Raw genomic sequence first — 26,794 nt, forward strand, 5'->3', positions numbered from 1 at the left:
CGCGCAAAAAAATTCCAAAGTCCAAAAAAGCGTATTTTGGTCACTTTTTATACCATTAAAAAATGAATAAAAAGTGATCAAAAAGTCCGATCAAAATTTCAGATCACGGCGCAAAAAATGAGTCCTCATACCGCCCTGTACGTGGAAAAATAAAATAGTTATAGGGGTCAGAAGATGAAATTTTTAAACGTATACATTTTCCTGCATGTAGTTATGATTTTTTCCAGAAGTGCGACAAAATCAAACCTATATAAGTAGGGTATCATTTTAATTGTTTGGACCTACAGAATAATGATAAGGTGTAATTTTTACCGAAATATGCACTGTGTAGAAACGGAAGCCCCCAAAAGTTACAAAATGGCGTTTTTTCTTCGATTTTGTCGCACAATGATTTTTTTTTCCGTTTCGCCGTGCATTTTTGGGTAAAATGACTAATGTCACTGCAAAGTAGAATTGGCGATGCAAAAAATAAGCCATAATATGGATTTTTAGGTGGAAAATTGAAAGAGTTATGATTTTTAAAAGGTAAGGAGGAAAAAACTAAAGTGCAAAAACTGAAAAACCCCGAGTCCTTAAGGGGTTAAATTCCCCACGGCCATTCAAGGCTCCCCGCGGGGAATTTAAAAATGAAAGTAAAAAATACATTGTGTACATCGCAGGGTTGCGGAGCATGCCACCCACTCCCTTGCTTAATAACTTCTGATCGGATAAAGTATCAGAAGTGAGACCCAGTACGATCAATCCCTCAGCCCCTGTACTACAACCCCCATCATGGAACAGACTGTTCCATGATGGGGTAGTTGTACAAACACTAATGTAACCTCCCCAGCCACCAGAAGACTCCCGCAGCCGGGGAACTACTCCTCCCATCATTGAAACAAGTATGTTCCATGATGGGAGTAGTAGTCCTGGCTGTGGGAGTCTGTAGGCAGAGGTGTTAAAACGTCCGTACATGACGGATATTATAACGGGTCTTAACGGATGAATATGCCCTTTATGTGGACAGACATTATTCAGCCATTAGCATCAGTTACTTCGCCCGTTATTAAACATTTGTTAACAATACATTATAACGTTTGTTTATTAACGGGTGAACTTCATAGTGTGAAAGCAGCCTTAGAGCAACAACTATGTTAGCAGATTCATGGTTTTAATTGCACTAATGCCCACTGGCAAATTAAGAAAGAGAAAGGCGGTGCACACTGCAGGTGCAACTGCCTTCAATATTGTTAATAAGATACATTTTTGTTATACTAGTTATATTATGCTATATACTATGGTTAGTGCTGAAATCCCTCCCAACTAGTTTCCGAATGGGAACAGCAAGATATATATACTGGGAAGGATAGTGGATCCCATCCAGTGGATTTAGTGGCGATTTTAACAATTCTCCTGGTTTGATTATAATTTAATTTAAAAATAATAAAAGTTATGTTTTATAGGAGTAGGGATTAGGAGGAATCTAGTGCCTTATGGGCACAATTGTTGCTGAGAGAAACTAGCTTAGAGTACCCCATGAAGCTGGACTGCACATTTGCTTTTTTATTTGACACATCTGTACGTTTTAATAAATCTCCCCCAGTATCCTACAGATACACACAGCCAGCAGATCCAGATCTTTGTATGTCTACAATATAAACAGAGTGCAGCAGAGACAATGTGCAGATGACAGGTCAGACGCGTTTTCAGACAACACAGATATGAGAATATCACCACGTACATTGCATTCCTAAAAATGGGGCCAAAAAAAGGACATAAATTTACAAAAAAAAAGGTGAAAAGTTCATGATAAAACAGGTTCTCCATACTACTGTTCCATGATGGGAGTAGTAGTACCTGTCCTAATAGACAGATCGCCTCATGTCACTTCTAGAGAAGCGGGTGGCACGGCTGCTCTTCTCCACTCCCTTGCACTGCATTCTGCTATGTGAAGTTCTTCACATCACAGATTCATATTTCCCGCAGAGAGCTGTGATTGGCCAGATGGTTCCAGCCAATCACAACTCTCTGCGGGAAATATGAATAGATATACACATATATACACATATATACATACACACATATATACATACACACATATATATATATACACATATATACATACACACATATATATATATACACATATATACATACACACACATATACATACACACACATATACATACACACACATATACATACACACACATATACATACACACACATATACATACACACATATATATATATATACATATACATACACACATATATATATATATACATATACATACACACATATATATATATACATATACATACACACATATATATATACATATACATACACACATATATATATACATATACATACACACATATATATATATACATATACATACACACATATATATATATACATATACATACACACATATACATATATACATATACATACACACATATACATACATATACATACACACATATACATACATATACATACACACATATACATACATATACATACACACATATATATATATACATATACATACACACATATACATACATATACATACACACATATACATACATATACATACACACATATATACACATATACATACACATACACATATACATACACATACACATATACATACACATATACATACACATACACATACACATACACATACATATATACATACACATATATATATACATACACATATATATATACATACACATATATATATACATACACATATATATATACATACACACATATATACATACACACATATATACATACACACATATATACATACACACATATATACATACACACATATATACATACACACATATATACATACACACATACATACATATATATATATATATATGGCAGTGCAGGGGACCAGAGAAGAGTGACCGGCCACTCGCATCTATACATTATACAGGACGATCATAGCGGGTGTCAGGAGTGACACCCGCTGTGATCTTTCCTTACTGCAGGTGCTACTGCTCCCAACATGGAGCACACTCTGCTCCATGCAGGGAGCTGCAGTACCTGCATTAAAAGACAGATCGCAGCGGGTGTCACTTCTGACACCTGTTGCGATCTGTCAATTAATGCAAATACGCCAGAAAAAACGCAAAAAATAAAAAAAAGTCGAAACTTAGCCTCTGTGAGTCAGCAGAGTGAGAGAGGGGGAGGAGTCACCACAGTGATGAGGAGAGGGACACGCCCCATGCCTCTGCATGGACAGAAACCTCACTGAGTAATGATGGCAAGTAAATAAAGGCAATTCTGAGAGAAATATTGGTCGTAGACACACAAAAATGATATGTACATGATCAGGATGAGGTACTGAGCAACATATAACAGTTATTTTTTGTGTAGGGCGGGGGGGATGATCAGACAGGTACTTTTTAAGTAATACAAAGCAAGGTATCACCCTGGCACTATCTTAACTTATTCACCATTTGCAACGGGGCACGGCAGGTACACGGAGGAACATTGGGTGGGATCCGGGCGGTACTCAAGCAGACCAGCAGCAGCAAAGGTAATTATCTCAGGTGTGAGAAAAAATAAGTCCGCGGCACTCGTCTAGAATTCAAACTTTATTAGCAGCTAATGTGCCTGTGTTCTGCCCTAGCTGCTAATAAAGTTTGGATATTAGACGAGTGCCGTGGACGTATTTCTTCTCACACCTGAGATACTTTTTAAGTAATGTCACTGGTATCAGATTAGTGAGAGTACAACTTCTGGCACACCAAAAGATCAGTTCTTTAATTAAAGGAGCGAGTGTTGGTATTGCAGCCAAGGCCAATTTCACTTGCATGGGACAGAGCTGCAGTACTAGGCACAGTGTGTGACCCCTTCAATTATTTGGTCACAGGCCATCAGAAGTCAAAATCCCCCACTTATGATCTGAAGTAAGAAAAGGCTATCTTATTGACATCGTAGTAAGATCTAATATATTAAATAGTATTCCCACATAAGCAAGAGAGTCAGCATTTCATAGAAAGCAGCAGAGAGAAGAGTGAACCCGGCCTTGACAAAACCATGGATTCAGGGGACCAGGGCAGATTAGTATGGTTTGTCTAGTATTTGTAAGGCACTTATTTAGAAAAAAATTCTATTGCAGGAATAACACATATAAGACTTTGAAATAATCCCAGTGCCTGCCATCCCTTTCCCTTTCGATCGAACATCAAAGGGAACAATCACTCAAAACCAAAGAAGAGAAATATTGGACAGTTTTCCCCCCGGTAAAGTATGACATGAAAGCAAACTATCTTTGGATGTCAGAAATGTCAGAAAACTCACATATTATAGAAGTTCAATCTTTCTCTCTATAAACGTAACCCATAAAGGGTTCTTACAAATGCAGATTAAGGTCTACCTGGATTACTTCTGAAGGTGAGTAGGAGCAGCACTTCCCCTTCAATCCCAAATCTTACTGTCACCAAGGAGAACACTTTTACATCCACACGTTAACTCTTTCACTGATCTGTTGAACTAGGTCACGGTCCTTATTGTGTACAATAATTCAAAGCAAAAAAACAGCTGGATCCTCCTCAGGTCATGTTCACATGGAGGAATTTCTGAGCAGAATTTTGCAGAAATATTATGCTCAGAAATTCCACTGCGGAGAGTTCGACTGATTTCAATGGGATTCTGCTGCACCACGCACACAATGGATTTAACTCTATGCAGAGTGTACATTTCCAAACAGTACAAGTGCCGACGGAACATGCAGGTGTGCAGAATGTCCGTCTGTGTTTTCAGGCGGATGTTCCGAACATTTTACGCTTAGTACTATTCTGAGTAAACAAAGATTTTGGAAAAAAAATATATGCAATTAATAGGCATTACAAGGTCAATAAGGTTGTCCAGGAAAAGTAAAATATGAGTCTTTAAAAAAAGGGTGCCTAAAAAAATAAAAAAAAAGGGGAGATGTTTTTTGTTCTCACCATAAAATCATCTTTCTCGTAGCCTTCATTGGGGGAACACCTTTACTGATGGGCATATGCTCTTGCCATTAAGAGGCGCTAACACTAGGAAAAAAAAGTCAGCTTCTCCCTGGCAGGATGTCACCAAGCAGTAGGAGAAGCCAACAAAGAATTACCGTATTTATCGGCGTATAACACGCACTTTTTAGGCTAAAATTTTTAGCCTAAAGTCTATGTGCGTGTTATACACCGATACACCCCCAGGAAAGGCAGGGGGAGAGAGGCCGTCGCTGCCTGCTTCTCTCCCCCTGCCTTTCCTGGGGTCTAGAGCCCTGCTGCCGGCCCTTCTCTCCCCCTGGCTATCGGCGCCGCTGCCCGTTCTGTCCCCCTGACTATCGGTGCCGGCGCCCCATTGCCGGCGCCGATAGCCAGGGGAGAGAAGCGGCGCCGACAGCCAGGGGGAGAGAAAGGGCAGCGGCACCCATTGCCGGCGCCGCTGCCCCGTTGCCTCCCCCCATCCCCGGTGGCATAATTACCTGGGTCGGGTCCGCGCTGCTGCAGGCCTCCGGCGTGCGTCCCCGGCGTCGTTGCTATGCGCCGTGCATAACAACGACGCAGGGGGAGAGAAGGGCCGGCAGCAGGGCTCTAGACCCCAGGAAAGGCAGGGGGAGAGAAGCGGGCAGCGACAGCCTCTCTCCCCCTGCCTTTCCTGGGGGTGTATCGGGGTATACACGAGCACACACGCACCCTCATTTTACCATGGATATTTGGGTAAAAATACTTTTTTTACTCAAATATCCTTGGTAAAATGAGGGTGCGTGTTATAGGCCGGTGCGTGGTATACCCCGATAAATATGGTATGTCCCAAGGACCCCAGAAAGGAATACCAGATAAAAAGAACTGGAAACACTGTACTCGGGGTGGGGATGGTGCAGCTTTCCTCGGGAGATTTGGATCTAGACGATACTTTCTGACCTATTATTCTGACATTGTATTGTTGTTCAAGATTCTGACTGTTTACAATGCACCTTTGTCATATATGCTTTGTACATGTTCTGGATCCGTGAATAAAGTATATTTAAAAAAAAAAAAAAAAAGAACCGGAAAAGAAAATCCGGACAAAGAATGAAGAAATTGGTGGGAGCGGTGTCCCCCAATGAAGGCTACGAGAAAGCTTTTACGGAGAGTACAAAAAAATCTCCTTTTCTCGGTCGTTCTTCATTGGGGGACACCTATACTGATGGGACATACCAAAGCAGTCCCCTGGGGAGGGAAAAACAACCAACAGCAAAAGGGAAATCAGTCCTGAAACCCAACCCATTCGACCGCAAGGCATGCAGACGAGACCCCGGGCAGAGACAAGCGAGGCCCACAAATTGAGCTCCCGGAATAACCCCCGTCCATGGAGAAGGACTAGGACGCCAAGGAAGAGACTCTCCTATGTAGACACTCCAAAGCTACGCTCCATAAAGAGACAAGAAAAGGTCGACTAGGAAGCCAGAAGGGCTGGAGCCATTCCAGGAGGAGGTAGGAATCAATTCCAAGGAATACAGAACCAGACAGTAGGCTAACCCGGCTGGGAAACAAAAATGGAAAAGGGCACAATCAAGAGAACCCTATCCAGAGTCAACCAAGTCAAGAGAACATGGCAGGGGGGAAAAAAACCCAGGGAAAGCAGCGTATGCCTGTGCAGAAGGAGAATACGGAAGGTGGAGACCAGAAAAACACTAGAAAAAAGAAAGAAGAAGAATGGAGACTGGCTGTGGAGAAGCCTGGTGCAGAAAATCGATGACCAGAACAGCTGCAAACCAAATCTAACATAGAGGCCATGGCCACACCTGGTGCTGTAGACAGAATCACACACAGAAAGTGGGTTACCAGCCTTCAGCCGTGAAAGCGGCAGGCATGTAGGGAGGAATCTGATAAAGGAGGGAACCCCGCAAACCAGTTTGTGGTGTATTGTATAGGGCCCATGGAGCAACACTGGGAGACTTACCTGTAACTACACCTTGGCAGTGGATAACCTGAACTACCATCCATGGTGTGGGAAGCTTATGGTAGTGGATTCGACATAGTAGTAGTAGACCATGCAGACAACCGTCTGGCGGACTGGTATAGGATTCCTGAATGCTCAGGGACACTCCATCGAACCCCCCTACAGAAAGTGGTGGCGGTGTAAGAGACGCAGCAGATGAATGTCTGGCTGACTGATCAGCTCCTAGTACCTGCAAGGACCCTCACCCATAGTTCTTACACCAGCAGAGAGGTACGGAAAACCTGACCAAGCCCGCGGCAGCCCAGATTTGGGAGACAGACAGCGATTGAGACCGTGTAGACAACAGTCTGGCTTGAACAAGAACACTTCCAGATGCTGGATAAAAGGGGACAGCCAGATAGGCGATCACTGTGCTCCACTGCTGCATGTGGGAGGGAAGGGAGGCCTAGGAGCCATAGATATTACTCAGCTGATGGCAGGGATACTAAGTGACAGGCGGCTGAGGAGACCACGCAGACCACTGTCTGGCTTACTGGTATGTGTCAATAGTATCCAACGGGTCACTCCTTCGGACACCACGCACAGAAGTGGGGTACTGGAACTCCAGCCGCAGATACATCAGCTGTGTGATGAGTAGCAGTCAGTGGAGGAAACCACGCAGACCATTGTCTGGCTTACTGGTATGGGTCCATAGTAGACAATGGGTCACTCCATCTGACACCTTGCATCAGCAGTGGGGTACCAGAGTGACAGCCACGGATGAGGCAGCTGAGAGATGAGTGACAGACGAGACTACTGTCTGGCATATCAACATCAGAACCAATCCATGCCCACCCAGGGACACTTCCACGGAAACCTCGCACTAGACGGGAGGATCCAGAGCCTTAGCCGCGGATGCGGCAGTCTGTGGCAGAGGGAATCATATCGTATGACACGCCAGAATGACTGGCAGACCTGACAGAATGACACGCCAGAATGACTGGCAGACCTGACGGAGTGTCCTTAGCGTCTGCAAGGAATACAAAAAACACTCTTGCAAGGGCACCTGACCAGGGCCTTGCCTCGGTAGGGAGGGACTGGAATTCAGCCATGTGCACGACGGGCATGACATTGCACTCAGTGGTCGACACTGTATATATCCCCGACAGTTTCCGAGGGATCGAGAAATCCCTGGCAGTAACCCGCCACGTCGGTGCGCATATGTTCCCAGACAGAGTGAGAACCCTGCAGAAAATAGATACGCCAGAGGCATACCTCAACTGACAATGTAAATAGTCTAAAGCAGGCCACTGTACAAGGTGACTGAAGGAATAAAGCCGCCCTCGATTCCATCCCCCACCTGGGAAGTGCCCGGACGCATGGGGAGCAGTAAGCAGGCTGGTGTGCCCGCAATGAGGGGTAGCCGCCCACGTGTGACCGGAGACACGTTGTCTGCAGCTGTAAGTCTGCCGCCACGACACTGCGCCTGGCCACAATGATAGGAGTAAGCCGGGGACCGGAGACCTGCTGCCTACAGCTGTAAGTTTCCGGTCAGTTCTGGCCGCAGCAGATATGAGTAAGCGTGCTGGTGTGCCCACACTGAGAACGTGGTAAGCTGCGTGGGACCGGAGACCCGCTGCCTGCAGCTGTAGGTCTCCGGTCAGCCTAATAAAGAACGCGGCCAGGACACTGCACCTGGCCGCACAAGGTAGTAAGCGGGAAGATAACGCCCCCACTGGTAAAGCAGGTGGCTGTGCGGGAAAGAGACCCACTGTCAAATAGACTGAAACTGGGGCAGCAGCATAGAGTCTCCGGACAGTAGTGAAGATAACGTGGCGAGGTAATGTGCCTGGCCGCAATACAAGTGGGTTAGAAATGCATGGCCCGAAGAGGGGGGGGGGGGGGGGGAAGGTTCACTGGACTGTCCCCTCCAGAATGGCGCCAGAGGCCATGAGGGGTCCGGCCCAGCACAGCCTCGTGTAATGGCAGCTGAGGAGCTGGGCACATGAGAGAAAGGGGACCCCTAGATGAGCAAGAGGGAGGGAATGGGGGAAGGGGGGGTTGTAGTACATACTCAACCACGGCTCCATCATCTTATACTCACCCTGAAGTCTTCAGCCAGCTTATGGCCACCCTGCGTCATACCAGGCTGAGATAGCGGGGCGAGAAGGGGCAAGTGGGGGACCCAGGGTACAACCTCCAGGCACTGGCCGTTGGTGATAAGGGGTTGACAGCCCATACTCTTATGTTCCGTGCCCCTTTGTCGCATATGGGGGAACAGGTAGCGCCGTGCTCCTGAACCCCCACCGGAAAAAGGGAAAACAAAAGGGAGATAAAAACCTAACTAAACAGCCCTTACTAGAAAATAATAAAAAAAAAAAAAAAAGACCAGGTCTGGGGAGCTCACAGACCTGTGTCTTGCCTGCTGCTGACACTAGCTAAAACTGATTACCTCACTTCCAGTAGGTAGGTATATCCTGCCAGGGAGGAGCCGATTTTTTTTCCCTAGTGTTAGCGTCTCTTAGTGGCAAGAGCATATAACTTTCAGTATAGGTGTCCCCCAATGAAGAGCAACCGAGAAAAAAAAAAAAACACCAGTGGCAGAGAATCAGCAGGCAAGTAACCTTTTCCAACCGTAGCCATTTTTTCCCAGACAACGCCTGTAATTGTATAGTTAACTTATTACGTAAATTTAAAATCACATAACCTTGTTAGACAGGGCCCCAAAGTAAAAACTGACCAGAAGAGGGACCCAGCAGCAAGTGTTCTCCTGCAGCACCCCCACAAGGAACATGGAGTACTGCATGCTGCTTACTGAAACCAATGAGCTGTCTGTGACACCCATGGATGATCCAGGGCCTTCAAATTGAAAGAACAAATGTAGCTTTCTCTCCAAAACATAATAGAAAGACATATCAGACAAACCCTGATTTTGTATTCAGTCTGCAGTAAGAATCTCAAAGGGGTTAAACCATGAAGATAAATAGGTCTTTACTGATGCAATATGTGAAATGATACATATCTGCAAATACAAGTAATTATCTGAAATTAATAGTTTTTGAAAAGATGCCCTCCTAATATGGGCTGGATGACCTCATGTTTTCTGCTTGTTTGGAAACATCCCGTAGGCAGTTTCCTACACTGGCCTATCAAAGGCTTCTAGAAGTACATTATTAACTGCAACAAATATGTATGAGGTAGTCTGGCTGAATATTCCTTGGCCAGGAAGAGGTAAATACACATGATTTCCTTCTATAGCTCCTATATTAGTCTGTAACACTACATTCACTTGGCAGGGGTAGTATTCTCTTCCCTATAATAACACTGTATGCTGTGTGAGGCGAGAAGAGATAAGTTTACCATTATGAACATTAGATTCTTGATGAAGCACAGGAATGAGCATCTGCACTAATGGCTCCTGAGAAAGGAAGTTCAGAGATAACCATGTGACCGTCAGAAGCTCCACCCACCAAAGGTTTTCATAAGGAAAAAAAAGAGGATGGATAAAAAGAAGGCAGATACATTGAAATAAGGTCACGTATGCATTATTTTTCAGAGGTACACAATTAATTTCATTCAACCTAACAAAATATTGTTTGCTGTGGAATGTGAATCATGGTAAAAACCCCTTTAAGCGGGGTCCAGGCAACTCCCAAAAATGTGCCACATCTCACAAATTGGGTACTGCTGCAAAATAAGCACATTATTACCTGGGGGAGGGTAACACTGTAACAGCCTTAGCAACTTCACAGAGAGCCAAGGAGCAGGAACAAAATAGTAGGTGTAATCCTGAAGGTCTGTGGAGGCCGAGGTGACAATCTGCAAATGGAAACACATATTTATGAAGTGCGAAATGCCAGCACAACACAATTTATTTATGGCTAATTGTACTTTGTAATGACAACTTTTATTTTATCATAAAAAGGTACGAGGAATCAAAAAAATACAGTTATATATAATTTTTCTATTATTGTGCTACTTTAAGAAAAAAGTCAAACTTCTGACAGCAGAGTATGCCTGAAATTGTCCTCTTCTGACCCCTAAACAACGTATTTTTCCGTATATGGGGCTGTATGAGGGATCATTTTTTGTGCAATGATCTGTAGTTTTTGTCTGTACCATTATTATTTTGGTGGGACTTTTTGAACACTTCTTATTCTTTTTTAACCCCGATATATGAGGTGACCATAAATTAGCACTTTTGGCATTTGATATTTTAATTTAATTTTTTTTTTACATTTACACTGTTCGCCATGCGGGATCATGATATTTGAATAGTTCGGACAATTCTGCATATAGTGATACATAATATATATAGTGATACATAATATGTTGTTGGGGTTTTTGTTTGTAAAATGGAAAAGGGGAGGGGCTTTTATATAATAAAAAAATATATATTTTTACACTTTTTAAGTCCCCATAGGGGACATTTATATACAAAACTTTATTGCATTTACTGTATTCACTATTGAATAGCATTATACAGTGCGATCAGTGCTCCACTGATAAAGGCTGGCTGAGCAAGGCTGCAATACTGAATCAGCGATCCAGCGGTCCGAAGAGTCCTCCGAGCTAATAAGCAAGTTATATTTAGTACTTTCGATGCTAGGGCTGGGCGGTATGACCAAATGTGTGTATCGCGGCATTTTTGTAACTTTTGGCGGTTCCACGGTATATAACGGTATTTCCTCCTACACCCCCCCCCCCCAAAATTAATCAGCCCAGCGCTGCCCCCATCGGGGTAAATACTCACACGTCCCCCGCAAGCGCTGCCCTCCTTGTCCTCCTGTTCGTTGCGTCCGCGGGCGCTGATACTCTATTCTATGCGGTATCCCTATGCCTGGGCTGCAAAAGGTAAACAAAATAAACTAACGCATGTTCCGACGTCGGCCTAGAGATGGGAATGTCGGACAGCCATCAGCCTATCACCGGCCGCAGCGATGTCCCGCCCCGGCCGGGGATAGGCTGAGCGCACTGTCATGTAAGGAACTCTGGCCAGCTTCTTACATGACAGTGGGCTCAGCCTATCACCAGCCGAGGCGAAACATCGCTGCGGCCGGTCATAGGCTGACGGCTGTCCGACGTGCCCGTCCCCAAAAAGCAGGTGAGGCCGGTACTGGACCAACGGGAGGTGAGTTAAAGTTTATTTTGTTTATTTTTTGCAGCCTGGGCATAGGGATACCGCACAGTGGTCTTCAACCTGCGGACCTCCAGATGTTGCAAAACTACAACTCCCAGCATGTAGAGTTGTAGTTTTGCAACATCTGGAGATCCGCAGGTTGTAGACCACTGGTATAGAATGTCAGCACTGGCGGCCGCAACATATAGGAGGACGAGGAGGGCAGCGCTTGCAGGTGACATGTGAGTATTTACCCCGATGGGGACAGCGCTGGGCTGAGGATTATTTGGGGGCAGCGCTTGCAGGTGACATGTGAGTAGTTCCCCATGTGGGGACAGCACAGCGCTGGGCTGATAATTCATTCATTCCCGAGGAAGAGGGGCCAAATAGGTATTGCGGTATGGGTTAAAATTCATATTGTGCAGCACAAAAATTTCGGTATGAACCGGTATACCGCCCAGCCCTATTCGATGCCATGATCAGCATTGGCTGCTCCCCATCATTAACAGCGATTGTACGGCTACTGATAGTGCCCATCAATTACGCTCCTGTGCTTGCTTCATAGTCACTACTGAGTTAAGGCCCAGACAACAAGGGCGTTCAGGTACGCCCGATGTTGTCTACTGGCTAAGGTCGGAGCTTTGCCTGGGCCATTCCAAACTGTTAGTCTTCTGAGGAAGCCATGCTTTCGTGGATTTGGATGTGGGTGTCGATGTCCTGCTCAAATGTGAGCTTCCACCATACATAACTTTTGGAATGATAGCCAAAAAGTTTAGCCTTGGTTTTAACAGACCATAACACATTTTCACACATGCTTTGAGGCGGGGGAGACCATGTATGTTTTTGCAAACTACAGCTAGACTTAGATGTTTTTCTTAGTAAGTAAATGCAAGTAAATGCATCAGTCTTGCCACCCTACACCATTTAAATTTAGAATACCAGAGACTGTTGTCACACTTCGCACACAGCCAGTACTTGCACGAAATTACTGCAGTTTTTCTAATGTTGCCAACAGGCTTCTTGGAAGCCCCACTGACCAGTTTTCTTCTAGTCTTTTCATCAATTTTGGAGGGACGCCCAGTTTTTGATTGTGCCATATTTTCTCCACTTGATGAGGACTGTCTTCACTGTATTCAATGGTATATCTGATGCTTTGGAAATTCTTTTGTACCCTTCCCCTGACTGATATCCGGACTAAGATCCCTCTGATGCTTAGGAAGTTCTCTGCGGACCATAGCTTTTGCTCTGAAATGCAGCTAAGCAAATGTCAGGAATATCCTACTAAACCAGCTAAACTTTATTTGTGTTTAGAGACACTTTAAATGATGGCAGGTGGACAATGACTTCTATTTAACATAAGTTTAAATGTAAGTGGTTAATTCGGAACACAGTCACAAGAATATGTGCAAGCAACCAGGTTAGTGTGTTTTTTTTGTTTTTTGTTTTTTATTTCCCCCTTAAAGAAAGATGTCAGTTTGTTTTGCATTAAAATTTTTTCCAATTATAGCTCATAATAAAGGTGAAAATTTTTCTGAAATGATTTATCTTTGTCTTATTCTTTAACTTTACAAAAACCTAGCATTTTACAAGGGATGTGTAGACTTCAATGTACCTGTACTTTCTGGTTGGTGCAGTTGACCCTGCTGTCAGATTTCCCTTATATTTTTTAGCAGTTTAAAGGGGTACTCCGGTGAAAACCTTTTTTCTTTTAAATCAACTGGTGGCAGATAGTTAAACAGATTTGTAAATTACTTCTATTAAAAAATCTTAATCCTTCCTGTACTTATTAGCTGCTGAATACTACAGAGGAAATTATTTTCTTTTTGGAATTCTCTCTGATGACATCACGAGCACAGTGCTCTTTGCTGACGTCATTATAATAATAACTACTATATTTATTGTTGTCCTTAGTGGGATTTGAACCCAAGGCCCCAGCACTGCAAGACAGCAGTGCTAACCACTGAGCCACCATATTGCCCTTTGCATACATCTGCTATGCACGGTTGCTAAATTGGACAGAGATGTCAGCAGAGAGAACTGTGGTTGTGATGCCATCAGTGTTCCAAAAAGAAAGGAATTTCTTCTGTAGCATTCAGCAGCTAATAAGTACTGGAAGGATTAAGATTTTTTAATAGAAGTAATTTACAAATATGTTTAACTTTCTGGCACCAGTTGATTTAAAAGAAAAAAGGTTTTCACCGGAGTACCCCTTTAATAGCATTGATTCTCATTTAGGAAAACTGTACATACTGTGCCAATAACATAATATAATGTTACAAACAGCAAGAGATTGTACTGCAAAGTCTCTGCATGTTCTTCATCAACCCAGAAGTCATAACATACTGTGAGTACAGATTTGTCATTACCCTACTCAGCCGGGACACTGCCAGGGAGACAGAGGTCTTAAACTCCTCAGGATTCTTCTGTGCCAAGGTAGTGATCAGACTGGTGGCCGCAGTGACTACACCCTACAAGGCAATGGAAAATAAAGTCCAGATTAGTTTATTGAGGCCCAGATGATATAATAATTTTATAAACTGAATTGGAAACTTGACCTTCCAGCTCTATAACACATAGAAAATCCAAGTTGCTCTATACCAAAGGAAATGACTGAATATGCACTGAAAAGAAGCGACATGTAAGAACGCCAAATCTGGTTTCCAAATGGTGACCATGTAAATGATTGACTTGCTGAGCCAGCAAGCGTGGAAGTATCTCTAAGTATCCCACGGCTTTGACTCAGAGTTAGGAGGGTCATGAATGGGGGATATCGCCCCCCTATGATGTAGCTATGATCTAACAGGCAAATGCTATAAAATAAAATGGGTCATGATTGTCCCCATCATTATTCATACATATATACTGAGATCCATGCAGACCATCTGTTAAATACCATTGTGGCACTTAAGAGAAATTTTCCCACTTTAGACAACGCTTTAAGTATGATAATAAATAACCCTCCATAATCTGTCTTACCAGATGCTGATCATTGAGAAGATGAACCACCCTTGAGGTCCACTCATTGGTGAGTACAAGATCTGGAGATGTGCGATAGAGGCGTAGGAGGCAGAGGGCAGCACTCTGCTTAACACTGTCCATTGTGTCTCTATTAGGTTAAACATGCAAGAAATGCACATTAGGAAGTTACAAGTACATAGTGAGCATTCTAATAGCCATTCTACAATATCAAACTGCTAACACCACTGCATAGAAACTGAATTTTATAACAGACCCCCTTCTGATGTCAGGTGTCACACACAGCGCTTTAAAGTCTTAAGGGGTCTCCGGGAAGGTGTGTTTTTATTGATGGCCTGTTCTCATGATAGATCATTATCTGATCTGTCAGGGTCCAACAAGAGAAAGGTGTATTCCGTTAAAAATATAGCATTTACTAAAGGCTAGAAAAAATGTTTACCCCCTTAAAACACCAAATTTCTGGTGCTCAGGCTGCACCCTTTATCGTGGCTATCAATGTGTGAAGGATCTTTGGTGGGTCATGGCTCTCCTTTGGAGCATAAAACTCCTTCACATCCATATATCAATAATAGCCATGATTAAGGGTGCAGCCCGAGCACCAGTAATTATTGTTTAAGGGGGTACACAGTATTTTGTATGGCACATTTACAAATTTTTCTACATTTTATTGGTAACTGCTCCATTTTTAACCGCATAAGTCTTCACTGGACCTCTCTTGTGGGATTGTTCTGTCTATACACCTAGAGAAGGTAACGTCCGAGCGGACAGGACGCTAGCTGCTCATGGGACAGGCGAGCTTATTCAGCTTTTTTCAAGCTCCTTACATTGTATATTAGTCGTGCTGGGTTATTGCAGCTCCGCTCCCTTTAACATCAATAAAGCTGGGCTGCAATTACAGACAACCCACTGGTGTGGAGCTGTATTTCTAATCCTGTGCAATCCATTAGGAACCCAAAGACATAATTTCCTAAAGAATCCATGTGAAATAACAGTCCCCTCCTAAATGTAGCCCTAGTAAAGGAAAGTGCAGGGTAAGGAAAGCTAGTAAGACAGGTAGTGAGGTGGGACTTACCCCGCAACCAATATCCTGGGAATCTCTCCAGCAAAGGCTTCTGCCATTTCTCGGCTCCCAACATTGGCAATGCAGTGCAAGGCCAGTCCCATAAAAGTAGGGTTGCGGCTAGACAGGTCATTTTTGATGGCATTGTTAATGAGACGGATGAGTTCACTGTTGGAGTTTACAAGTACCGAGATGAAGAGGTAACCCTAAGAACACACAAATGAAAAGTTTAAAAAGGTTTATAGTGGAGAAGCGTAAACATGTTTTAAGACAAAAGTCTGTATGGTCCGATCCCATCCATTCGATGAGCCGACACCTCGTGAGGTTATAGCCCCACCCCCTCATGATGTCACACCCCGCCCCCTCAATTCAAGTCCCCTCCCATAGACTTGCATTAAGGGGGCGTGGTGTGACATCATGAGGGGGTGGGGCTATGACATCACGAGCTTCCGGCTCCAGCGTTCGGAACATTTTGCTCCAAATGCTGAGCAGCGGAGTACCCCTTTAAGCAAAGCAACCATGGGGACCCTTGAATCAGCTTCTTGTTGGGGAATTAGTTAATTAGTCCCCATCAATCTAATATTGATTAACTATTGATTTGACTGTTCGATCATGAGAAAAAGAAAATTTTTACAAATTAAATCATTTAAGAAAAATGTTTCTGTAACTTAACATTGCTGTTTGATACTTTTTATGGCATCTGCTCATGTTTTTTTACAATCTCCAGTAGAATTCACTAAAGGGGAAGAGTTCTCAATATGTGTCTGTGTGCAGCCACTTAACAGCCTTTTTTTTGTGCTGTGTTTTTGGCTTATGTGCGCCAAATTTATCAATAAGGTACACAGACTGATACATTTTGCACAAATAGAAAAAAATAATAATAATTACCTTGGAACTTGCTGTAGGGTCTAATTTTTCTAAGGCAAGGCAGCGGTGGTTTAAATTTGCATTTTTTTAAAAAGGCGCATTATTTTTGCGCCTTTTTAAAAAAAACGCAGTTAATAAATCTTGTCCACTGCATTGTCAAGAATGCATTTCGCAGTCACTTTTCCCAAAGTTGTCTATTTTGAAATTGCGCAAAAACTAATTGTGCAAAATATTTTTGCCAAATTTCAGCCAATAAAATGTCAGGAAAGCAATGATAAATTTCCCCTTAAAGGAGAACTCTGGAATATGAAAATTGTCCCCCATACTGCCAGCAGTAAAAAAAATAAAGATGTACATACCTTCCTCCGCTCCCCCGGGGCTTCTGGTAACGGTCTCCGGACCGATCCTCTTCCTGGTTGCCAGTGGTCGGAAAGTCATACTGCGCTCAGCCAATCACCGGCCGCAGTGAAGTCCTGACTCGGCCGGCGATAGGTTGAGCTGCAGTGTGACGTTTTCAGCCCCGGCAGCAGGTGCCGATGTAGTGAAGAATTTTGTGTCCTGAAGCGTTCTCACACTGCCGCTCAGCCTATCGCCAGCCGAGTCGGGACTTCACTGCGGCTGGTGATTGGCTGAGCGCAGTATGATTCATCCGACCACCGGCAACCAGGAAGAGGATCGCGGCGGAGACCGAAGACAGTTACCGGAGGCCCCGGGAGCGGAGGAAGGTATGTACATCTTTATTTTATTTTTTTGCTGCCGGTAGTATGGGGGACAATTTTTATATTCCGGAGTTCTCCTTTAAGTGTTCCCATCCTCAGTTGCTTAGTCCTACCACCCAAATAACAGACCGGTATTACAGCGATAACGGTATTTTGCAGACCACCAAGTGTTAAAGGGGGTTATCAAGAAAAACAGAGCTTGTATCTTACAAAATCTGTCCTCAGGTTGTGTGAGGTATTACAACTTGGCTCAATTCATTTCATGGAGCTGGGCTGCAATACCACACACAACCTGAGGACAGGTGTGGTGCTGTTTTTGTAATCCTCGATAACCCCTTTAAGACATTAGGTGGAAATCAAGAGAATACTAGGGGGTCCTTACTCAACAAACTCAAGGGGTTATCTGTTTAAGGTTGTATGTTTTCCGTGTTTTATTATAATAAAACTATTTCTTGAATAAGAAAAAAAAAATAAAAAATGTTCAGCGTGGGTGGAAAAAACAAAAAACAAAGGAAGATTGGAGCAGTTGCCCATAGCAACGAGATTGCTCCTCTAATTTTTAATAAGGCCTTTGAAAAACAAAAGATGCAATCAGATTGGCTGCTATGGGCAAATGCACCACTCTTTCTATACACAGGTTTTGTTAAATCTCCCCCACTAATTTATCTGGTGGTCCCTGCTGCTCCGAGCTTCCTGCTCTCTGGTCCAACATATAAGAAATGTCCACTGAACCAATCATTGGCTGCAGCAGCAGCAGAGAACAGGACACTAAGCAGCAGGGGGCGCCACTGATGAGGGTTCGGCAGCAGGAGGGTAACATATTCATTCCTCCCACTTAGGAGTATGAACACAGTTTTTTGATGTGTGAATTGAGGTGAAAAAACAACTCAAAATACACTCGTTTTGCATCAAAAAATCATTTCCCACTAAGTTACATTGAATTTATTAGGAAACTTTCTAATAGCCATATTATTGTACATAACATTTACGTAACATTTTTCCTTATAGTCATATTATTGTACATAATCTAAAAGGAAAACAGAAGGCGCTCCATGTGCGGGATCAGCAGGTCAGGCCCATAGGGAGGGGGAGTAGATCTATCCCACGCCGCTTACCAGAGTTGGTTGTGTGCACACACACAGCAATGGGAAGCGCTTGAAAGTAAGTGTGTCCTCATCCGCAGCCCTCCTTAGAAACGATAGACAGGCAGTTGGACCGTAATGGTAGGAGATGTCGGCACTGGATGAAGGAACCAGGAGGAGTGCAGCATAAAATCAAGGCAGGTTTATTGGATGCAACGCATTTCGCTGCGCATGCGCAGCTTCATCAGGCATCATGTCTGATGAAGCTGCGCATGCGCAGCGAAACACGTTGCATCCAATAAACCTGCCTTGATTTTATGCTGCACTCCTCCTGGTTCCTTCATCCAGCGCCGACATCTTCTACCATTACGGTCCAACTGCCTATATACTATTGTACATAACATTTACGTAACATTTTTCCTTATAGTCATATTATTTGTACTTTAGTAAAAAAAAAAATTACACATTTTTTTGACACGTCGGGGTTGTTTTTTTAACTTATTTTTTTGTGCCTTTTTGCAAGTAAACACATAAATTTACTGAAAAGGCTGCACAGAGTCTACTTAAAGTTAAAAATATTTCTCCAGGACCTTTAAAAACCTAGATTAGTGTACCTCTAGATGTTGCAAAACTACAACTCCCAGCATGCCCGGACAGCCTTTGGCTGTCCGGGCATGCTGAGAGTTGTAGTTTTGCAACAGCTGGAGGAACCCTGGTTGGGAAATACTGACCTACACACACAGGAGCATTATTTTTATTTTATATTTTATTTTTTTATATTCCAGTTGTCCTAAGAGAATATATATTTATATTTAACCACATGACATCCCCTTTAACAATTTAATACACATAAAGCTCATGTAATGCGCATTATTTCCGTCACTTGAAAGGCTATAAAAGAAATAAATTGCCTTCCATCTGCAAGAATATCAGACAAATAAAACTATGTAGAAGCCAACACCATGCTGAGCAGCAATCTGTCCTTCCGTCAATGATTCTGACTTAGTACAGATTAGATTACTCACCGCGCATAGTGGAGAATGACTGTCAGAAAAATATAGTCGCACTTTTAAATCCCACAAAATAACAGTATGTGCTAAGAAACAGACCTAGTGGACTACATTTGGCCCATTCAACACACTGGATCCTAAGTCTGTACACCGTGGTACACTTCAGCTTACCATTTTGCTAGTTTGTTGACTTATATTCACATGTAAAATATCCCTATGTTTGTGGTATAAGGGATACTTAAAGCGTACCATCCAGATTCCACAAAAAAATGATACGTTATTCAGTACCTAATCCTGACCATGTACATCTAATTTTTATGCCTCTTGTGGTGGTGGGAGGTGATTGGTGTATGGTAGAAGGGGTGTGTCCCTCCTTTTGGTGGTGGGAGGTGATTGGTGTATGGTAGAAGGGGTGTGTCCCTCCTTGTGGTGGTGGGAGGCGATTGGTGCGTCTGCTCGTGCAGCCTTGTCCATGAGCCACCTCTTGTCTATGACTCATGGACAAGCCTGATGCTGTGGCGAGACTGGTTAGTGTCCCTGTAGGTAGGGGGACCCCTAGTGGTGGGATTTTCAGGGGCAGTTTTCTTTATTTAAGAGGACCTCTCATTATCTTGTTGAATTTTATAATCCTCCCAATTCACTGCCCTCATAAACCACCCCCTGCCTTTATTTTTATTATTTTTTTTAGATTTCTACTTAGATATTGCTCTGTATTTTCTGCTCAGTCTCAGTCAGATTCACAGACTGGAAAGGGGCATTACCCAGCAGGCGTGACATCATCTGAAGCCTTACAGGGGAGAACTTCCTCCCTCACTTTGCTACACACAGCGTGGAGCAGTTCAGTCTGTGAGATGAGCTATAATTGGCTAAGGCTGCACACACACACCTCTCAGCACTCCAGACTGCATTTCCTGATTTTGGACTTCTGCCAGGCCAGCAGCAGTCCAAAATCTGTGCAAGAAATGGGGGGAAATGTGTCTGGACAAGTAGGGAGACACCTAGCATTTTTTTAAACACAAATAAAACATAGAAAACTTTTTTTGTTTTTTTGTTTAAGTGCATTAGTTAGAATATTTCGCGCGTTTGGCGTTCGCTGGATGACAGGGTCAAGCATAACGCGAAATGTGCCTTAGGGTAATGATCCGTGTGACCCATATTTTGCCAGGCCTTATATTGTTTTTTCATCCATCCGTAGAGTTTATGTTGAGAGGTGAAACTTGTGGTCAAAGGATTATGCAATATATCTCTGCATTTCATATATATATATATATATATATATATATATATATATATACATACATACACACATATATATATACGAATACTATTTGGCATTAACTTTGGCACCTTCTTTTGCTGGGATCAATACATTGTAATATATACACAGCTGCTCTAACCCTTCAGTTTACATTTTTGCACCTTATCCCCATGTACTGTTTACACTTCTGTCCCGGGAGGAAAACTCATTTTCTCCAGCCAGCAGATTCCACCATTTATCTGTGGGCATATTCTTCTGCTGTGTTCTCTGTAAGGTGATTAAAATATGGAGGCTACATAAATGTTAGGAATAGGATAAGGAAAAGGGAGCGAAGAACAAACAGTCACAGGAATACTTCATACACGTCCAAGGATATAGGATGATGCACATGTATAAAGTCTGCATTAGGGGGCGCTAGACTACAGTATAAAATGCCATCCGCTGACACATCTGGAACATAAAAATAGGTTCGTTCACTTCTCAGTAGCAGATGTGAAAGCCTCAGCTGCCGGCCCCCACAGATGCCTGGCATCCCAGGTGACAAGATGACAATGAAGAAAGGTATAAAACTGGCACAAGTTTACAGCAGCCTCAACATCTAAGCAAACTGGGGGAATAAGGGAGCAAGGAGACTTACAATCTGCTTCTCTGTGTATTTGTTGGAGCTGAGCAGATTTACCGCCTCCATGTGGCCAAAATCAATGTCATGGCCAAGTAAGAAGATGAAGAGCAGCTTGCAGACATATTTCTTCTTGCTGTAGCCATCCAAGGCTTTGTCTCCTGAGAAAGAAAGAAAGGAATAAAAACGTAGTGAACACGGAGTGCTGCTAGAGTTCAATCTTTAATGCTTAGTGATCTCCATTTTAATGGAGTTTTCCCACAAAAAGTTCAGAGAAAAGTCCAAAACTGTAAGAAATCTGTCATCCGTTTCACCTGCACTAATCTATTGGTACAGCCTGGAAGTATAGGTGACACTGATGACAACCATACTTGCCCGATACCGTTCCATTCTCCAGTTCTCCAGCTTTCTTCCTACGTATCTTCCGTTCCGGGGCTGACTTGGAGCATGGGCGGAGCTTCCTGACATCACCTCTGCTGCTTTTCTGCTGGGTCCGCTGCTAGCAAACAGCAGTGGTGATGTCAGGAAGCTCCGCCCATGCTCCAACTTGGCCTCAGAACAGAAGATACAGAGTGAGATAGCAGCAGAATGGGAGCATGGAACGGGACCAGGTAAGTATGGTTGTCATCAGCGTCACCTGCACTAGCTATCTGTACCAACAGGTTAGCGCAGGTGTCACTGATGACAGATTTCCTTTAAAACAACTTTGCACCGTTTCAACTAAAAAAAAATTGAGCTTTTTCACCATTTACCTGTCAAAGTAGGCAAGTTGCTAGTCAGTGTAGCATGATTAATCTGTTTTCAGCCTACAACTCCCACCACACTTTGATTTCACAGAATAACTGCTGCATGCACTCTATGGGGGGCAAGTTATCTACAGTGGTGTGGATAAACAATGTTTCTACACCTTAAGGGTGCGTTCCCACAGGGCGTATACGCAGCGTATTTGACGCTGCGCAAAATTTATGGCAGCAGCGGGAAATACGCTGTGTATTCCTCGCTCTCTATACACACAGGGCTTTCCGGCGGCAGCCCTATGTGTGCAGTGAGTTTTGGAGGCGGGGCCGCGCGTCACAGACACGCCGGCACACGGCCCCGCCTCCAAAACTCACTACACACATAGGGCTGCCGCCAGAAAGCCCTGTGTGTATAGTGAGCAAGGGATACGCAGCGTATTTCCCGCTGCTGCCGTAAAATTTGTGTCAAATACGCTGCGTATACGCCCTGTGGGAACGCACCCTTAGGGTACGTTTCCACATGGCGTATTTGCTGCTGCGTATTTTATTTTCCCTGTTGAAGTCAATGGGTAGGAAAATACGCAGCAGCAAATACGCAGCAAAATACGCAGCAAAATACGCCGCAAAATACGCCGCAAAATACGCCGCAAAATACGCCATGTGGGAAAGTACCCTTAAAGGGGTTAATCCAGGGATAGAAAAACTGAGCTATTATCTTCCAAAAACAGCACCTCCTCTGTCCTTAGGTTGTGTGTGGTATTACAACTTGGCTCCATTCACTTCAATGGAACGGAGCTGCAATACTACACACAATCTTACGACAGAAGTGATTCTGTTTTTTGGATAAGTAATCTCTGTTTTTCTATCCCTGCATAATCCCATTTATTTGTATGGTTGTAAGGTGTATGTGCACAAAATGTATTCAATTATAAAACTTAATTATAATTAAATGTATTAAATGGTCCCATGGCATGTGATAAATATAGTGCTAGAACACTTAAAAAAATGACACTTCATTATACCACATTGTATAATGCCACTTTTTCTGACCTGTTGGGAGACAAATTGTGTGACATATCAACACCACAAAAACAAAGTAAGTCTGGGTTCACACCATGTTTCTGCAATAGAGTTCTCATATCCGGTTTTTGAAAAAAAAAAAACAGATTCCTCAAAACCTTACTACAGTTGAAAACCATATACGGTTTGAAAAAATGATGTCCGGTAGCATCCGCTTTTTAAGGAAAAAAACTTAACTTTTCATTCCATTATGAATTAAGTTTTACTTGTTTGATCCCAATCAGTCTCCTCCACCCTCTGGCAGCCATATAGTAAATTTCCCCTATAAGACAGCTAAAATTTGTTCAGTCCAGTTTTGAAAAAGTCAAAGGAAACAGTATTACTTGCCTATCAGCTTTACTGCATATTGCTTTGTCACAGCACAAGCTCTGGGTCTTCCCTGAGAAGCAGTAAAGAAGCAATATTATGTATAGCAGTGTTTTCCAACCAGGGTCCCTCCAGCTGTTGCAAAACTACAACTCCCAGCATGCCCAGACAGCCAAAGGCTGTCTGGGCATGCTGGGAGTTGTAGTTTTGCAACAGCTGGAGGCACCCTGGTTGGACAACAATGGTGTATAGACTGCTGTTAAGTGAATAGAGGATCACAACACCGAGAACACCAGCAATGAAAGAGTGTGAACATAGGTATCTATAAGCTCAGTAGGTGGACATGTGCATTTCTAAATACTCTGAATACCAGATGGCACCATACAATGCATTTAATACATGTAAATGGAAACTATTTTTAACCTACATTTACCTATCGTTTTTACAAACTTTAGACACACGACATAGTGATATGTCAGAATCGATAATCACTGGGGGGTCCCAAAGCAGAGACCCCCACCCATCCCTTCAATGAGGAAGAAGTGCTTAGGCTGCATTCACACCTTGTTTTTTACATCCGGGTGCCAGATCCGGCTGGGGGAGGGGTAAACCGGGCGCTCCCGTACCCCAGCCGGATAAGCCCGTAAATCCATTTACTTTAATGAGCCAACTGGAGTCAAACGGTGACTCCGGTCAGCTCATTTTTGACCCGGTTTTAGGTCCGGTTGGGAAACTGGATACGGGTCAAAACTGAACCGACCGGAGTCACCGTTTGACTCCAGTTGGCTCATTAAAGTAAATGGATTTACGGGCTTATCCGGCTGGGGCACGGGAGCGCCCAGTTTTCCCCTCCCCCAGCCGGATTCGACACCCGTATGCAAAAAACGAGGTGTGAATGCAGCCTTAGCCGAGTGTTGTGTCATTTTGTTCCAGCTCAGAAACACACAGGCAAGGCATTCAGCTAAGAGTTTCTGCTCCTGAATTTTAGCAATCAGTGAAGGTCTCAGCATCCAGACCACCACCGATCAAAACTAAGACAAAGTAGTGTGCAAACATCCTTTAATTTCTTATGATCTGTACAATATAATATATTATACAGCCTTTACATATTTAATTGTGCTTCTGTCTAACATACACAGCGAAGGAGTATAAACATGCATGGGGTAAGCATAAGGCTATCCTTCATATAAGATAGGACCAGGGACTATTCATAGTATTCAGATTATTGGGCCAAATGGTTTTTATCTGACGACACATTCTATGTTTCTATGATATCCCGCTGACCTAAGGAAATGTATTACAATACGAAACTACAAGTATGGAAGGAATAAATAAATACATAGATATTCATTTACAATGTTGCCTTCGGGGAGGTAAAAGAAGCTTTGGCATGTTGCCTGCCTTACAAAAGCAGTAAAAAATAACTACATACGGTAAATATTAGAGGAGTTGTCCGAGACAGTACCAGTCACTATGAAAATGCAGTCAAACCTGACAAAGCTAAAATAAGATTTGTTTAAAAAGATTCAAAAAAACACCTTTAGAAATGCTACTCATCATGGCCTGGGTGGTGTGACTAAGGCTGCATTCACATCACGTTTTTGCAATACAGTTCCCGTATACGTTTTTATTATATGCCAAACAATGCATCCGGTTTTATCCGTTTTGTGTCTTGTACGGGTTTTTTTCCTGTACCCAAAACCGTAACCTACCACGGTTTTTGGTCCGGGTAAAAAGCCGTATTGAAACGTATATGTTTTTTTAAACATGGGAGTCAATGGGGACCGTAGAGAATCGTATGTGCGTACAGTTCCATCCTGTTTTCACCATATGGTTTTTGACTTTGCACTAGGGATGCACAATATGGGGGAAATGTGCTATTGTAATTTTGGGCCTAAATATTGCGATATAAAAAAAAAAATACAAAAAAAATTGTGAAATCCCCCCCCATTTCATGTCTCATTTCACATCTCTCCTTGTCACATTTCCCCCCCCCCCCCCCTTGTCACATTCTCCTCCCCCTCGTCTCCCCCCCTCCCTTGTCACATTCCCCACCCCTTCTGTCACTTTCTTGTACTGCAGCAATACACTGGGTTTCCCGGACGGATTTCAAATCTTCCACGGGACCCGTGAAACCCAGTGTATTGCTGCAGTATTGCTGACCTTTCCCCGTCAGCCAATCACTGGCTTGACACGTGACACCACTGCGGCCAGTGATTGGCTGAAAAGGGAAAGGTCCTACTGTACTAAGTGAGGAAACTCCGGAGCGCACGGAGACGAATCTGCAGGTACCGGGACTAGGTGAGCAGAAGGCTATTTTATTTTTCTCCCTGCACCCTTAGCGCAGTGTTTTTATAGCAGGGTGCCTCCAGCTGTTGTGAAACTACTACTCCCAGCATGCCCGGACAGCCTTTGCCAGTCCGGGCATGCTAAGAGTTGTAGTTTTGCAACAACTGGAGGTACCCTGGTTGGGAAACACTAACTTTTAGTATTTAAATTAGTTTTTACCTGCTCTGGCCGCCCCCGCCATGGGAGCCACCCAGAGCAGATAATCGCATGTTTTCCCAAGGAGCAAGGAGTGAACGCATTTAACGCACACTTCTCCCATACCCTGACTGATCAAAACGTTTAATGGCATGAAACCTTAAAAGGGGATATCCAGTGAAAATAGTTTAAGGGGTACTCCGCCCACAGACGGCCCTCACGTCCCCTCCCATAGACACGAATGGGGGGGGGGGGGGGCCATGGTGTCATGTCACGTCTCCAGCTGCCCAAACCCAGCATTCTAAACATACTGTATAGAATGCCGGGTGCTGCACAGAAATAGTGGGGGGTCCCAGCCGCAGGATCCCCGCGATTAGACACCTTATCTCCTATCCTTTTAGAGTGTTTAATATATATTTTTTTAGGCAGTCTGGGGACAATAAGAAATTACTGTATTTATCGGGGTATACCATGCACTGGCCTATAACACGCACCCTCATTTTACCAAGGATATTTGGGTAGAAAAAGATTTTTACCCAAATATCCTTGGTA

The 26,794-nt window shown here is 43.4% G+C and overlaps 1 protein-coding gene across 2 annotated transcripts in view; it reads right to left on the minus strand.

The window, feature by feature from the left end:
- AP2A2 (adaptor related protein complex 2 subunit alpha 2) overlaps positions 1-26,794 on the minus strand; it is a 97,410-nt gene that overhangs the window by 37,214 nt on the left and 33,402 nt on the right. For both annotated transcript variants that reach the window (XM_056526908.1, XM_056526909.1), the window contains exons 3-7: positions 21,654-21,796; positions 16,093-16,286; positions 15,021-15,150; positions 14,411-14,512; positions 10,636-10,744 (exon numbers count right to left, since the gene is read on the minus strand). In XM_056526908.1, the coding sequence (XP_056382883.1) occupies positions 10,636-10,744; positions 14,411-14,512; positions 15,021-15,150; positions 16,093-16,286; positions 21,654-21,796 (678 nt within the window). The remainder of the gene's footprint in view (positions 1-10,635; positions 10,745-14,410; positions 14,513-15,020; positions 15,151-16,092; positions 16,287-21,653; positions 21,797-26,794) is intronic.

The sequence above is a fragment of the Hyla sarda genome, chromosome 6 (assembly GCF_029499605.1).
Source record: "Hyla sarda isolate aHylSar1 chromosome 6, aHylSar1.hap1, whole genome shotgun sequence".
NCBI lineage: Eukaryota > Metazoa > Chordata > Amphibia > Anura > Hylidae > Hyla > Hyla sarda.